We start from the raw sequence: 16,789 nt of genomic DNA, 5'->3' as shown, positions 1-16,789 counted from the left end.
TGCTTGAGATGTCCCACCTTTCTGGGCTGAACAAAAGTATACCTTACATGTATTGATTGATGTCTTTGGCTATAACTTCTGTCTCCCTAAAATATATAAACCAAGCTATAACTCAACCACCTTGGGCACATGTTCTCAGAACCTCCTGAGACTGTGTCACAGGCCATGGGTCACTCATATTTGGCACAGGATAAACATCTTTAAACATCCAACAGAGTTTGGCTTTTTCATCAACATAGGTAATATACAAAGAATAGAAATAATTTAAATACATTATTTAAATGATAAGTTTCTACTCTGAAAAGTTTTAAGTAGGCCTTCTGTAGCCCTAATTTTAGTATATGCTCAGACCGTTACACTAATATATATGTATGAATACTAATGTGTACACATACATATGTTTGTTGTTATGAGATTCATTACGCTTAATAGCAACTTGAAATACATGCAAAAAAATCATTAGTCTTTTCCTTTTACTTTGCTACTATTAAAATAGCAGTAACAAAATCCAGTAACTTTCTTAAAAGAATAACTTTACAATTTTCAAGCTCTTTCATATGGATTATCTAATTTGAACCTCATGTTCAAAAGAAAAGCTAAACAATGTTACTCTTTTTGCAGTTGAGAAAACAGACACAAAATGCTTGAGTGACTTGCTCAAAGTTACACATCTCAATGGTGAAAAAGTTCATCCTGAAACCTAGTTCATTTGACTCCATCCATCCATCTGTCTGTGCAACAGGCTCTGTACTAGGCAGGAGAGGTACAACTGTGAAAACATTTACCACGGTGTTTTTACATTATTACATTATATCATTCTACTTCCTAATATATGTGTTTAGATTATTTGAAATCTTAAAGCTCTAAATTTTAAAGGTTTCCACTGAAAAAACTTCATTAACCTGCCAATCAATTATTTTAAAGCTCCTGTACAGCAGGGTTATGTAACTGTAAGACTCTGAAGACAGGTGAGAATTTTATAGAGCCACACTGTAGTTATGCATCCTCAAGCAACATAACCTCTTGAAGATAGATTTTTCAAAACCATTAAATTGAGAATAACATGTATCAACAAGATTTGTTTTGAAGATTCAATGGTTTAGAGAAAAGTTTGGCACAGATACTATTTACGATTCTTTGTAATTGAAAAGGCAAAATGTGATAGCATGAAAAACAGAGTTCTTCATTACTACTTACTAGCTAATGAAAACATAAGGAAACCATACATAACAACCATTTGGATCACTCTAGAACAATTAGGATCACCCTCTTGCAGGAGGATGGCGGGAAGGAGCAAATGCTTCTCTGACACTGCTCCATGGTGTTAGGCAGAAAAAGGAAGATATGCATACTGAAGAATACTGGTATACAGTTATTCTTAATAAGATTAAATGTAAAACTATTTCATTTGTATTTATTTATTTACCTTGAGACAGAGTTTCACTCTTGTCACCCAGGCAGGAGTGCAATGGTGCAATCTCAGCTCACTGCAACCTCTGCCTCCCAGTTCAACCAATTCTCCTGTCTCAGCCTCCCAAGTAGCTGGGATTACAGGCACCCACCACCATGCCCAGCTAATTTTTGTATTTTTAGTAGAGACAGGGTTTCACCACATTGGCCAGGCTGGTCTCGAAGTCCTGACGTCAGGTGATCGCTCGCCTTGGCCAGCCAACGTGCTGGGATTACAGGTGTGAGCCACCACACCTGGTTGTAAAACTATTTTAAAATGTGTCATTAGAAAGTTTTGAAAAAAACCCTCTTTCAGTATATTATTCAAGAAAAAAGAGGTGGAGATCAGGTCAAAGATCTGCTTCTCAGTAAACAGTATGTTTACTGATAAATATCCACAAATACAATTTTCCTGGATACTAATTACATTACCGAAAGCAACAGGATGATGAAAAATACTGTTCTGACATTATTCACTCATAGATTATGAAGTATGTAAGAGAGTTCTTTCTAAACTTAGGAATTCCAACAGGAATGACAGTGAGAAAGGGAATGAAGAAAAACATCAGCTATCAAAATACCAAATGTGTTGAGCCATAATGGACATCAAGGGTACTGCTATGGTAGACAGCACTGGAGTATTTGGACAGGAGTATGAAAGGAGCAAAGACATTTAGCAGCAGTTAAGAAAAATAGTAAATTAACCCATGGATGATGTCTGAGGTTAAAGAATCAAATTGCTGAAGTGTTAATTATTTTAGGAAGTCTTTTGTTAGTGGTAAAGTATCAGGAGACTGGAAAACAAGGAATTCAGTCTGAAGGTTAACAAGAAAGAGAGGAGAGGCTGAAAATTATAGACCTGTAAATCTAACATCTATATTAGGAAATAAATTTGAGATGATACTTATGGATGAGCTTAATGATACATTTGGAGAAGTACAATTTAATAGGAGTGAGTCAGCATGGATTTACCAAAGGCAATCATGTCAGGAAAAATTTTGTTCCTTTTTAGGTTGAAGTAATAATTGGTTTATGTAAGGAGAACCAATGAGAAGCTGTCAGGATTTTCTGAGATTTTTGGACCTTTTCAGAAAATGAATTATTGTACAAAATGTCATGACATGTGTCAGGGCATCCAACTAACAAAAGGGGGTGAAAGCAACTGGGTTAAAAATAGAGGGCCAAGAGGAATTTGGGAGAAGACTGTATTCTATTCTACAAGGTTCTATGTATTGAACACTAATGGTTCTAATTAATGACAAAGGAAATTTTTTTATGTAGGAAATTTGAATATATTGCTAAATAAGGGGTAATGGTTAAGACAAAAGACTATAGCTGTTTTATGTTAACTGCAATAGATTAAGTAAATGGGCTCAGAGGTAGAATGTGAAATTTCAGCTGCCTAAGGATAAAGTGATGCACTTGGAAATAATTAAGGAATCATACAGATATAATTTAAATGAATAGTTACCATGAGGAAGAAAAAGGGACTTGGGGTTTTGATAAGAGTCAAACTTTCAAATTCTTATTCTTATAAATGGGAAGAGGCAAATGTAGGGAATGCAGTTAAATAATACATGTTATAGAGAATACAAAATTGATTATCTTAGAGAAGAATACAAAAACCCCAATTTTTGAAGAGAATATGATAATTTCAAGTGTTATCACTCTGTACAGGTAATAATCTAATGTACATACTTATATGACCAAGTCTTAGCATATGTAAAAACTGATGAAAATAAATTAATTTAAATGTGATACAAAAGTATGAGGGTAGAAAAATAAAGGAAATTAAGAAAAATACCATATCATTACATAATGCTCAATTCTCCCTGAAAAGAGAACACCTTGTAATCATTACCTTTGGAAAAGACAACAACACTTACCACATTTAAGGTCTCAGAGAGAAATAAGAAATAACTAAATCAACTTCATAGCTTTGATGCACTGCTCATAGGCTCAGAAAGTGACCACACTACCCATGGGTCTTCCAGTGAGCATTCATTCATGAGCAGTAAGTGCTATTTCAATAATAAACAAGCTCCTTGAGCTGTAAAGGCATAACTATAAGTCTGTTGCTTGGAATTGATGAGAAAAAAACATCTCTTTCTTCTTAGGCACAATCAGAGAAGGCTGAGCAACCTCTCCTCAACCCTCCCCCTCTGGCTTCCCTATCTTCACTCCCCTTTCTCTGGGGTTATGTTTAAAGCATTCTGAGCTATCCCTGCTGAAGTGAACTAGGCATGAGGTCAGGCTGCAGGCCACTGGTGTTGCAAACACAGACATGTATTTAATTCTTTGTCCAAATGTAGTGAATGAGTACCAAGCTTATTTATGGATAGGCGACATGGTAGAAATATAATTGTTAAAACTGAAGAGATCAAATCAAGATAATTTTGAGACGAAATAGATTTTACTAAATAGAAGAAAAATTGTATGATGACAGAAACCTATTTTTAGTTTGATGTCAATTTTGTGAAGATTAATGTGACTGTAAAATCTCATCATATTAGACCTAGATTGGGCCTAAATGAACCTCTTCAGAAACTTGGATGTGGAGAAAGGTGTTTTTTTTTTTAAGTATATACAGAAAAGAATACAACTCATAGAAGAGACTTTGATGAATTTCTCAAATTGAACACAACTGTGTCTCAATATTGGGATTAAGAAGCAGAATCTTACTAGACCACTGTACTTCATTCAGTGACTGGTGCCCACAAGGGAAAATAAACTCTGACTTCTAAGATCATAGAGTAGTTTTATCTGTTTTTATATTTAATATAAACACAATCATATAAAACGTACTCTTTGTTGACTGGCTTGGTTCATCCAGTGATAAGACTGTGAGATTTATTTCACATTGCTGCTTGTACTTGTAGTTCATTCATTCTCACTGACTTATTCTATTATGTGAATATACAACCTTTGTACATTCGGCTTGAGGGACATTAGGGTAGTTTGGAGTTTTGACTATGATGAATATACCAATAATTACATTAAGTACAAATACTAAAGTGAAAGACTAAATATTTAATGTAAAAGATAAAAATTGCCCCAGCAGATAAACAAAATGCAACTATAAGCTACTTATAAGGAATCTGGTATAGGTATACCAATATGAAATGCAGAATTATGGCAAGAGATATTGCTACTAAGAAATATTTCATAATTATGTGTGTGTCTGTATCTAAAACAACCCTAAGTTCTGAGTATTTAGTGATATATTGTCAAAATATGTAAAGCCAAAAATAACAGAATTTTAAAGGATAAATCCACAATTATAGTAGGAAACTTTAACATACTCCTCTTAACAGCTGACAGAACCGGCATTTTAAAAAGCACTAAGAATACGACAATCTGAACACAGTGAACAAACTAAACATTGTAACCGACATACAGGGAACAAACACCACTGGTGCCAAGTATTCTTTCCTAATGTGTCTCAAAAATTTACCGAAACTCACCATTTGCTGGGCATAAAAAAGTCTACACAAATTTTAAAGAATTCAAATAATTCAGATTATGCTCTGTAAAAACAGTAAAGTTAAGCTGGAAGTCAATTTGCATTATTAGTTCAATAGTTTAAAAAAAAACCATAACCAGAAAGCCTCAAACTACCTGGAAATGGAATATTACGTTTACAAATAATAATCCATGGTTAAAAAAAATAAAGAAACCACTTTTGTCTTGTGTTTCTTATCTGACAACAACTAAAATTAGAACTCACATATAGTCTTTCATGTTCTGGAATATGAAATAGAAAATGATACAAAAATCATTTTACTGGTTGCTAAAAAGGATTGAAAAAAATACAATAAATCATCAACTTCTGCTAGAGAGGGAAAAACAAACTGAGCAACCATTTATGCTAAAGATGATCATGTCAAACAGTTTACATACAGTATAAATGATCCCATTTAGATGGCACACACATTCTGTGTGGTAGGCATCACTATCCCTATCTTCGGAGGAAAACTGAGACCCACAGAGTAAAAATGCAGTTTTCAGGGCCAGACATCAAGAGAATGATCAACTTAAGTTGGAGCCCATCTTCCCCAAAGGTCATGCCTACAGGTGCACAGCAGGGGCTAGGGATAGTTCATTCAAACTCCTAGACTCTTCGATAAGGAATCTGAAGCTCAGAGACGCCTGTCTTTACATAGACTTGAATCAGGGTCTCCACTGAACTCCAGTTTTGTGTTACTTGCGTGAATTACATCACATAACTGCAGTTATACACCAATGTAGAGATACCAAGGGTATAGCACATTTGCACACAAACCTCTTTCTGCAGAACTGTTTTCAAATAAAAAATAAAATACCCCACTTTAATATATGAATTCCCAAATATTATCTCAACTAAACTTTATATTATCTCAACCAAATCACAGTATTTACAGTCTTTTTTTTTTTTTTTTAAGATAAGTAATGTTTTTATTTTTCTCTTATTTACTCACTGTACTTTAGGGAACAATCCGTTTTTCATGTGTAACTGGTATAATGGAAGAGAGAGACAGATATGTCAATCTTGCACCTGGAAAGGAGGCAGAGCAAGGCCACCTCGAGGAGGACACTTTGCTGATGCCCACCATGGATTTGGTCCCTGTGGCCTGGCCATTGCTAGGAGCAGCTCCTTCACAGGTGGTGTTTCTGGTATCTGTAAGGTTATGGGTCCGTATTTATGAAGAACCCATAGGCACTTATGGCCAGAGATATTTCAACTCGACTTTATCTGTTTTTATGAACTAAAGCTGATAAACTATCTAGTTTCAAAACCTTTTCAGTGACAACCTCACCAAAAGGGAATGAGCAGAGACCTCTGCTTTTGTTTGTTTGCCAAATACAGCCCTGGATAGCAGAAAAATTACTAAATCACACACTCGACATTACTTAAATAAGTCAATCATACGAACATCAATTGAGAAATATGAAAGAACAGTAATGAGCCTCTATCTACATATTGTCGAGTGTATTAAGAAAACTAGTCTAACTTAAATTACTCAAGTTCAATTTCTTATAGATATTTTGCGAACAAACATTGCTTAAGCATTTTGAAGCTGGAAACTCGCATTTCTGGTGTGATATATATCACAATCCCCACATCCCCACCACTACTAACGACCCTATCATATGGCACAGATAGGCATAAATGTTCATGCCTAGAGCAGCATAGCAGGGACTGGGGAGAGTTCATTCAAACTCCCAGACTCTTCTGGTTTCATAGCCATTATCTTTTTAAATTCTCACAATGACCCTATTAGTAGGTACTATCATGAAGATTTACATATGGGAAACCTCAGGCTTGGTGAGGTCAGCCTGCCTGAGGTCATATGGCCAATAATGAGAGGTAGGGTTTAAAAGCAGCTCTAACAGGTCCCAAAACATCTGCTTAAAGCACATCCTTGATCAACGGGCCTTATTCAAACTCTGCTGTTTGGGCTAAATCTTGGAAAGCTTCTCTAAATTTACTCCTCAAATAGGTCCTTGCACCCATAATCCATCATTCTGCTGCTCTGCACAGAGTTTGGCACTCAAGGAATACTTGCTAATTAAAATGTCGGGCTGGAGGAATGGATCTGCTTTACTCTGCAGTAGCAGCCACATCGCTGACACCTTCCAGAGCGCCTGACTTGCCACCCAAGAGGCAAGAATCCTCTTAGCAGCCGCTCCCATCACTAGCTCTTCCCCAAACCTAGGGCCAGCCCCCTCCCAATTTCTGGGAAACACACGGCACCGTTACCACCCACGACGCTTGACTCCATGGTCGCAGGTCACATTCTTTCTAGGCATTCACTGGAAGATGATGGTGTCAAGAAACAGGACATAACATTTCAAATCACAAGCATTTTTTGGGGAAAAAAATTAAAATTTTAGCCATTAGTCAAAATATGAAGATTTAACAACTACTCTCATTTCAGGTCAACTATGCTTTAAATATTTACTATTATTAACTTTACAGTCATCGAATAATTACGTCGTCAGATTTGCTTTTTTGATAAAATACAGTTGAAAAGTCCTGTTTTCATAGTTGAGTGGATAAAACTGGAATGTACTTTTTTATAGGTCTTGAAGCAGATACTATCACATACTCTACTCCATTACAATAAATCATGGTAATGTACAAATAGCATTATAACTGCTGTGATCACATGAAATCCTGTTAGAAACAAGTTTTCACAGTTTCTGTCCCTTACCAGCATGCAGGTAAGCGAGGTCCGGGTTTTCGATGTCAGGATGCTGTTCCTTCAAATGGTTCCGGAACTCTACAGGGACGTTGGTCCCGTAGTCACACTTGGGACAGTTGTACATCTTGACTCCTTCGTGTTTGCCAGTATGCAGAATGTGTTTGCGAATATTTTCAGCACAGTTTGACCTACCAAGTAAGACAGGAAAGTAAATCTAATTAAGGTCAAACCAATAACCTTATCTTACAAATAATGACATTAGATAACACTGTCTTTATGTGTTTGGTACTATTTTAAGTGCTGTACTCATATAATAATTAGCTTATATAATACAACAGCCCTATGAGGCTGGTAGTTTTTATAACCCTGGTGTAAATTTTTAAGTTGGTCTTTTAGCTTCATTTCTATGAAGAACCAGAAATACCAAATCCCAAGCACTATTATTTTAATATCAAATTATTCTGGTACCACTTGAGGGCAGTGAAGGTGTTAGCTGATCCCTGAGAACACACCTATCACCACTGAGGAGTGGTACAAAAATGAAAATGCTGTCGCCTCCACTGAATTTACAGCATCTGGGGAACAAAGACACTTTGGCTTTTAAGTTCTTTCACGCAAGGTGCTTCTAAGTGGGCTCTAAAATAATTTGAAGATGGAATTGTAGCTAGAAACGGCTCCCAGGCTTAACTCCAATATTTGGGCAACATGTGAATCTCGTGGAGTTTTCTGTGATGGTACAGGCTCTTAAGAGTGATGACATGGAAAATGCAATGGAGGGCCCATACATTCCATGCCACGGTGCCACTGAAATCAGGGGTGGGCTCCTCTCCCAGTGTTTTCCGGCAGAATTAGAAATGCAAGGCCTGAAATAATCAGCAAGCTGGGAATGGGGTGCTGGTTTTTGAGGCAAACTGTTCTGCTTGCTCCTTCATCCCTGTCAGATCCTTTGCAACAGAGACTGCATGTCTAGACCCTTTCTGAATACACACGCGGAGCTGTTTTCCTTTTGTCTTTGTCATTTTTAGAACAGTAATAAAAAGAGCCCTATACAATTTCAAGTAGGTGTTGAGGGGTTATCTAGAAAGAAACAAACAAACCATGCTGGCCTCAGACTTACTACAGACCAAAATTAAATGCCAGAAGAAAATAGAGCAATATGTTTATCACCATTTCCCAAAGGTATTGCTGAATAACAAAATCCTGCAAGATGTTCTTAGAAGAAAGATTCCCATGATCAAATAAGATCAGGAAACGGTAGTCAGCCAACACATCTCACAGTGCACTTCAGAATGTTAAAGGCTCTAAGAAGAACTTTATGTAGGTCTACACTGCCTGAACGCTTCTAATTAGAATTGCTTTTGAGTATAATATTTAATTATACCATGTTTATTTTTTAGGGAATATACCTTGGGAAATATTGGTCAAGGAAGTGAAAGTAACTGTTATCTCTCACACACAAAGGCAGTCAATGACACTAGAAATTCAAAGACTCAGTAAATACGGTATCTATCCACTCCTGACAAGAGGAGTATAGGAAGTATCATCCAAGCGAGGCAGAATTAATGTAAATGGCACTAGGAATGGTATTCCCCAGACAGAGGGTACAGGGATGTCCTTTCCTGCAGACTCTGGACAAAGCTGAAACGCAAACGTGTTCCTCATGAGTGGGGGTCTCATATTCTGGGAGAGGTCTTGTACCTGCATCCAGACAGTCCTTTGGAAAAGTTCCTGCTACTTCCCTCCCATCTCCAGGCAGGGCTTGTCATCAAATGCACATGCACAACTAAATCTGCTCAGTATAATTAAACTGAACAAATCAAATCCCTCTATGCCTAGGAAAAAGACTAGAAAGAAATACATCAAAATATTAATGCAGCTATACTGCAATGCCCACTTACTCTTATTTTTCAAATATAAAGTTTTATAGGTTAAATATATATATTTTAAAAATTAAAATAACAATAACACCTTTTTAAAAAATAAAAAAGAACTAGAATAACAGATATTTTCCCAGCTATTTTCAACTTGTTTTGGGCAAAGGCTCTGTCAATCTGGGTGTTAAATTTCCCTGAGATCTTAGACTAAATACATGCAAGACAGTGAATGTATGCACACAAGCTTCTTTCTCTCATGAGTCACTACCGAATTGTCAAACTTGCTTTATATATAAATTCCCTACTGTGAACTAACAACCACTGTAAGAGGAAAAAAAAGAGTAAGCACCTAATGTATGCCAGGTACCTCCACTGACTTGGCGACTTCGAAGGCAAGCATGACCCTCTGAGGTCAAGACTGCTACACAATTCACAGAGAAGAAGGTAAATATCACAATGATGAGCTGGCTACACGGGCTGCATCGCTGGTGAGTGGTTAAGGCAGAATCCTAACCTAGGTTTTCTGTTTTCAAGGCCAGAATGTTGGATGTTTTCAAGTACATCACAGCCAGCTTTCCCTTTAAAATTTACATATCAGAGACACTTAGCACATTCTAAGCAAGGATAGGACTGTAGAGTCTCTTAAATGTATAATTAACCTTAGAGTAACAGCTCTGGATCATGTCAGAAATAACACAGGAAAACATCTGAAGGTGACTGACACAAATGTCCACTTTTATGACCGTTAAAAGGAAAAGGAACAATTTTTTTTTTGAGTTCTTCAAGCTGGGTAAACTGTTCCAAATTACCCCCTTAATTCTGCAGATCTCCAACATGTTTTCTACAGCATTACAGACACCTCCTAAATTCACCATTGTTTACTGACACTGGGAGAGAAAACAAAAAGCTACTACTGTACTTAATTAGTACTGTTTATCAGGAATGTAGATTCTTTGGTACCGCCAATATTATTTCCTTATGTAAAATGCTAGGCATGAAACATCATCAAAGACAATCACCAATCATTTAAAATTGCCAAAATAAATACATTTCAATGTATGATGCATATTTAAATAGAGAACAATATAAGCAATGAATCCTAACATTCAGGGAAGGAAGGAAGAGATAACTTTGAAAACAGATTATTTTGTTTTTAAGAAGGCTGTATCTAGGACAAAAATAAGCCAGTATCTCTCAGTAACTAAACAGCATGTAGGATCTAACAACCGGGCACTATTACTGAAACAGGTAAGACGTATATGGGGACAAAGGGAGGAGAGAGAATTTAAAAAAGGTAGGAAGCTTCTTTTATTTGAAAATATGAAATAAATCAAGAAAGACGTGGTGTGGAACTTGAGATTTTAAAAGGCATTAAGGACAATTCCACACATATATTCTTATACAGATATGTGCATATGTTTGTATACAGGATGTATATATACACACCGTGTTTTTATGTTCTATTATATAATACATAAATGTATGTATATTTGTAATTTTATGTTTTAAACATATACATACCAGAAGCATAAACATATGCAGACAAGAAGGAACTGGGAAGCGTTTGGGGAAATGAGAGTGAGTGTTAATGTGTACGGAGTCTCTTTGGGTAATACAAATCTAAGACTGCTTGTAGCAATGGTTTCACAATTCTGGTAATACATTAAAAACCCAGAAAGGTTGCAATTTCAATGGGTCACTTGTCAAATATATGATCTATCTCTTCACTAAAACAAAAACAAACAGAAAAGAACTCTCGTGCTGTTGTCACCCTTCTTCCTGCCATTGGAACCTTAGAGGCCACATATGCACGTGGTAAAGTTACCAAGAAGAAGAGGTTCTCAACCTCCATGGGCCCTTACCTCAGTGAGCAATAAATTTTTAAGTCATTCAAATTTCAGAGTTTTGCCTGATGTGCAGCTACTGCTAATTATCACATGCTGCTAATCTCCTTCCTCAAACCAATGCTGCACACAATCTCACCAGACCGGCACACACATGCATGCACACACACACACACACTCCCAATTCGAACCAATGCTGCACACAATCTCACCATACCGGCACACACATGCATGCACACACACACACACTCCCGATTCGAACCAATGCTGCACAGAACCCCACCATACCGGCACACACATGCATGCACACACACACACACACACACACACACACACTCCCGATTCGAACCAATGCCGCATAGAACCTCACCAGACCGGCACACACATGCGCGCGCGCACACACACACACACACACTCCCGATTCAAACCAATGCTGCACAGAACCTCACCATACTGGCACACACATGCGTGCACACACACACACACACACACTCTCCCGATTCAAACCAATGCTGCATAGAACCTCATCAGACCGGCACACACATGCATGCACACACACACACACACTCCCGATTCGAACCAATGCTGCACAGAACCTCACCATACCGGCACACACATGCATGCACACACACACACACACACACTCCCGATTCGAACCAATGCTGCACAGAACCTCACCAGACCGGCACACACATGCACGCACACACACACACACTCCCGATTCGAACCAATGCTGCATACAACCTCACCATACCAGCACACACGTACACACAAACACACATACACTCCCGATTCGAACCAATGCTGCATACCTCACCATACCGACACACACATGCACACACACACACACACACACACACACACACACACACTCCCGATTCGAACCAATGCTGCATACCACCTCACCAGACCGGCACACACATGCACACACACACACACATACACTCCCGATTCGAACCAATGCCGCATACAACCTCACCAGACCGGCACACACATGCATGCACACACACACACACCTGATTTGAACCAATGCTGCATACAACCTCATCATACCGGCACACACATGCATGTGCGCGTGCACACACACACACACACACACTCCCGATTCGAACCCTCTTTACTAATCACCGCACAGCAGATACCTTGGGTGAAGAAGACGTAAACTAAGGATACCAGGCCCATTCCTGAGCTGGTGTGACTCCTCCTGGCCTCGCACTGCTCCTCTGGAAATATCCCTAGACCTTATTTTATCTCTGAATTTCCCTCTTCTGCCACCTGGGACCTCCTATTACAAGCCAAGAAGCTTATTTCTGTCACCATCTATATGCATCTTGGTGTTTCCCTATGGGAGAGTTAAGAAATTTTTCTTTTAAGAAAATTTATGAGAAGTCAAATTTCTCAGAAAAATGCAAAGGGTTACATGTATACTTTAACATGAAGAATGCTAGGAAGAACTCATGTCACAGTTTTTCCATCTGAAATGAACTAGGAAGAAAGAGATACTGGTGCACATCTCTGAATGAAGGAGAAAGTGAAACAGGCAATGACTGAGCAGTTTCCCTGGGGATTCACTAAGAACTGTGACCTTCAATCCAGTTTCCTAACCAACACTAGGATCAGTTCTATCCCCACCCTCTTCCTCTTATTCCTGGCAGCAGACGCCCATGGTGCAGAGGAAACACCCCTAGGTGTCAAGTCAGGCAGCCGGGTCCATTCCCCACATGAGAATTTCAGCACCTGCAGAATGGCTCTGTGAGCTCAGGAAAGTACCTCAACTCTGAGATCTCTTTTCCTTAACTAAAAAATGAGGTTAGTACAGCAAACTACCAAAGGACTGAATGTAATCTATGCATTATCTTTTTCTTTAGAGAAGGTCAGTGCACATAAACACAAAATCTTCACCTGGGAAGTCAGAGAGTTGGAAAAAGCTATTCCTGGGCTCCAGGTTGTGGCTCCCAGTTCTAAAGGTAGGCAGGAAATGACGGAAGGGAAAGGTAAGCAACACACACTGCATGGCTCCGGCACACAGCGCAAAGTCAGCGTCAACACAGAGAAAAGCTACCGAATCCGCAGCTCTCAGCAAAATACTAAGCTCTGCCCTGTCCTTTCTCAACTCTGCTCTACTGCTACAGCTCCACGTGACAGAATGTGCCACCAGGCTTTCCGCTGAGGAAGAACCTCTCCTGGCCCTCACAAGCGAAAGATGTTCCTCACGATGAGCAGGGAGCCTGCTGGAAGGGAAGTGAGATTCCCCAGCACCAAGCTTCACACTCCTCACCGGGATTCCTGCAGGGCTCGGCAGAATAGAAACAGCACGCATCGCTTTCACGGAAAAGGCATTCTGAGAGTGCATTTCAAATTAAATTTTGGAATATAACATGTTGAAAATCTTGAGCAGCTTTGATGTATAGAATTTAAAGCACGGGGTGACTGATTAGCAAAAGGGCCCAAGATGGGACCCGTGCATTTTAGGGCTTCTTAAAAAACACATAATAAAGGAAATTTCTTATTCTGTTCAAAGGCGATGTATGTTAAAATAATAAACAGAACACCACAAGTACTTCTAGAACTCCACAAAATCATTAGTCAGTACTACACACTCACTTATGACCTATGGACACAAAAAGCCTGATTATGTTATCGAACCTAAGGAGAAAGGAGCTTTAAAAAATTTGATGTTTATTTTGGTTATTAAAATTATACCACCAAAGTTGTTAAACAACAGAGCATCCAATAATGGATGTGACAGAAGTCTCCCTCCAGCACTGTCCCCACTGTCCACTGTGTCCCAGATGACCAGCTAGGTACAATCCCTAACTTCTTCTCAATCTTTCGGGAGAAGTAAACACTACTTTTTCAAGCTACAGATATGTCTTATATTCTTTTCTCACCACTCCCCTTGGCTAAATGCAGGGGCACCATACACATTGGCATCTCGCTTTTCCATGGAACAACACAGCATGGGGCCTCACCGTATCGAACACCAAAGGGCACGCTTATCTTCCCTACATGTCTCTACTCCCACCCTTACCTTTTCTCCTTTTTAACAGCTTCATAGTATTTCAGTGTGGACACAGCCTATTCTATCTAACTGATTCTCCACTGATGGGCATTTAGGATGTTTCCAATCATTTGCTAGTATAAACAAGGTTCCAGTGAATAATCTTGTAGAATGTTTTCCATTTCTCCAGGTGCCATGACAATCGCAGGATGACAACTGCAACTGCTTCAAGTGTCAACGGGTGTGAATTCTGATAAATTCTGCCATACTGCCCTTCAGAGGAATGCAGCAATTTACAGTTCCACTAACAATGTTTGACAGCCTGTTTCTGTACATGCTTGTCAAGGTAGGGGGCTACCAAATTTTTCAATTTTTGCCAATATGGTGGGTAAACAATGGTATCTCATTGGAGTTTTAATTTTTAAGTTGTAACCTGCATTTCTCTTGTAAACAAAGAGGTTATCTTTTCAAATACTGAAAAGCAATGTATATTTTCTTTTTTATGTACTGTTCATTCATATTTTTGCTCTTTTTTTCTAAATGATTGTTGGTCATTCTCTTATAAATTAAGGAGACTGGCTCTTTGGGACGGAAGTTGCAGACTTTTTTTCTTCAGTTTCATTTTTTTTCTTTTGACTTTGCTTATGGTGGGTTGTGAAAGCAAATGTTGATAATTTTGCTCTTTTGTTCTATGGCTTCCTTATTTGGAAGCTATAAAACAACTGTTCCAAATTTGGTTCTAGTACTTGTAGAGTTGCGTTATATCACATTAAATACTAGATTTGATTCAAAATCAACCTACAGTGAGTTAAATGTGGATCCAAACTGATACTCAGCTCTTTCAATAACATTTGTTAAAGTCAGATTTTCCCCACTGACTTGAAATGCCACCTTTGTCAGTATTTTAATTATGTAAGGTGAATTCTGGACTTTCTATTCTATTATACTTATCTGTGTATTCACCTGCCACTCCATCACAATGAACCAGGTAGCAAGACATTTCTGCCTGGTAGACCTCATCATTCTGCATGGCTCTTTTCCTCCCAGATCACAGCTGCCCACCCAGCACCAACACAGAATCACTCACGGGACAGTGGTTGTCAGCTGGTATGGCAAAAATCTAGAGTTAACTACAGTACTAGAGAGAACTGGGCCAATAATAAATTAATATCACTATGACATACCCAGGTAATTTCTATGTATTTATTAATATGTGTTAATAATATTATCTAACTGATAAACCAAACAGCAGAGAGCTTGGCACAGATGTTATAGGATAAGTACCCAGGAGAGTGCCCAGCACACAGAGATTCTAAACAAATATTAATTCCCATTTTCCCCAGGAAAATCCATGCATCGGCCCCACTACCCCAATTTCTTTTTTTGTAAAAGTAGTGGCTGTCTTGAAATACCGGCAACAATCAGGTCTGTTATGATGTCAGGCCTGGGAAAGAGACTCTAGACAACAGAAAGCTCCTACACCCACCGCCCGAAGAGCGTTCTCATTCCCGCAACCCACTTTCCATTTTGCTTATCTCCCCACTTCACTACTCTATGTTTTCCATGCTGCTCCAAAAAGAAAGAATTCCTATTTCCTAGGTGATTTTGGGGGAACCACTCGACAGCATGGAGTGATTGCTCACTATTTTAGAATGCGTATTTTTGTGTGTGCCATGGATGGCTTCAGAAATGACTTAGTAAATCTTACAAAGATTCATTGAAAATAATAGTAGTAGTTTAGCTGAAGGGGGGGGCTAAAAGAACAGAAAATTGAATTGAGTGCGGTGGCCCAATTGTTTCTTTTATGGATGTGTGCACTCAAACTCCCTTATGTAATATATAAAAAACACTTCTTTTAAAAAAACAACACAAAACAGTTGAATTATGACACATGTATAAATATCAATAAAAAATAAGGGAGAGTTTGCTAAACAGAGACTTACATCACATATCTGTATGGGTTGGCTTAATGTTAAATATATCAATTGCTGCTAAAGGAATCTATAAAGTTAACACAACTACAATTCTAACAAGATTTTTTTGAGAACTCTTTGAGAGTGATGGTTAAATGGCTCTATAAAATAAGTAGGCAACATTTTAACATTACTACAGTAAGAGTTGTTAACAATCATCTATAGGGAGGGAATGGGCTATATCACAGAATGTGATGCAGCAGTAACTTTTTACATGTACTTATCTTTATAAATGCATGCATATAGAAACATACATATAACGTGACATATTGGCAGAGAAAGATGTCTGCCGCAAATTGAGAAAGGCTACATGTAAAACAATATGTACTAAAAGCAATTAGAGGTGTGTGTACATATACACATTCATAATATACACCACAGAAAGTCAATTATATACAGATGTGTGTGTAAAGTAATTATACATACATATAACGCACACATATTACAGTTCTGCACAGGAGTA

The 16,789-nt window shown here is 38.2% G+C and overlaps 1 protein-coding gene across 2 annotated transcripts in view; it reads right to left on the bottom strand.

Moving 5' to 3' along the window:
• ZNF407 (zinc finger protein 407) overlaps window positions 1-16,789 on the bottom strand; it is a 472,287-nt gene that overhangs the window by 142,854 nt on the left and 312,644 nt on the right. For both annotated transcript variants that reach the window (XM_002828319.5, XM_054538097.2), the window contains exon 8: window positions 7,644-7,822. In XM_002828319.5, coding sequence (XP_002828365.4) covers window positions 7,644-7,822 — 179 coding nt within the window. The remainder of the gene's footprint in view (window positions 1-7,643; window positions 7,823-16,789) is intronic.

Source organism: Pongo abelii, chromosome 17, assembly GCF_028885655.2.
Source record: "Pongo abelii isolate AG06213 chromosome 17, NHGRI_mPonAbe1-v2.0_pri, whole genome shotgun sequence".
In the NCBI taxonomy this organism is placed as follows: domain Eukaryota; kingdom Metazoa; phylum Chordata; class Mammalia; order Primates; family Hominidae; genus Pongo; species Pongo abelii.
The sequence above is the reverse complement of the archived record's forward strand: the minus strand, read 5'-3'. Positions and strand labels throughout refer to the sequence as shown.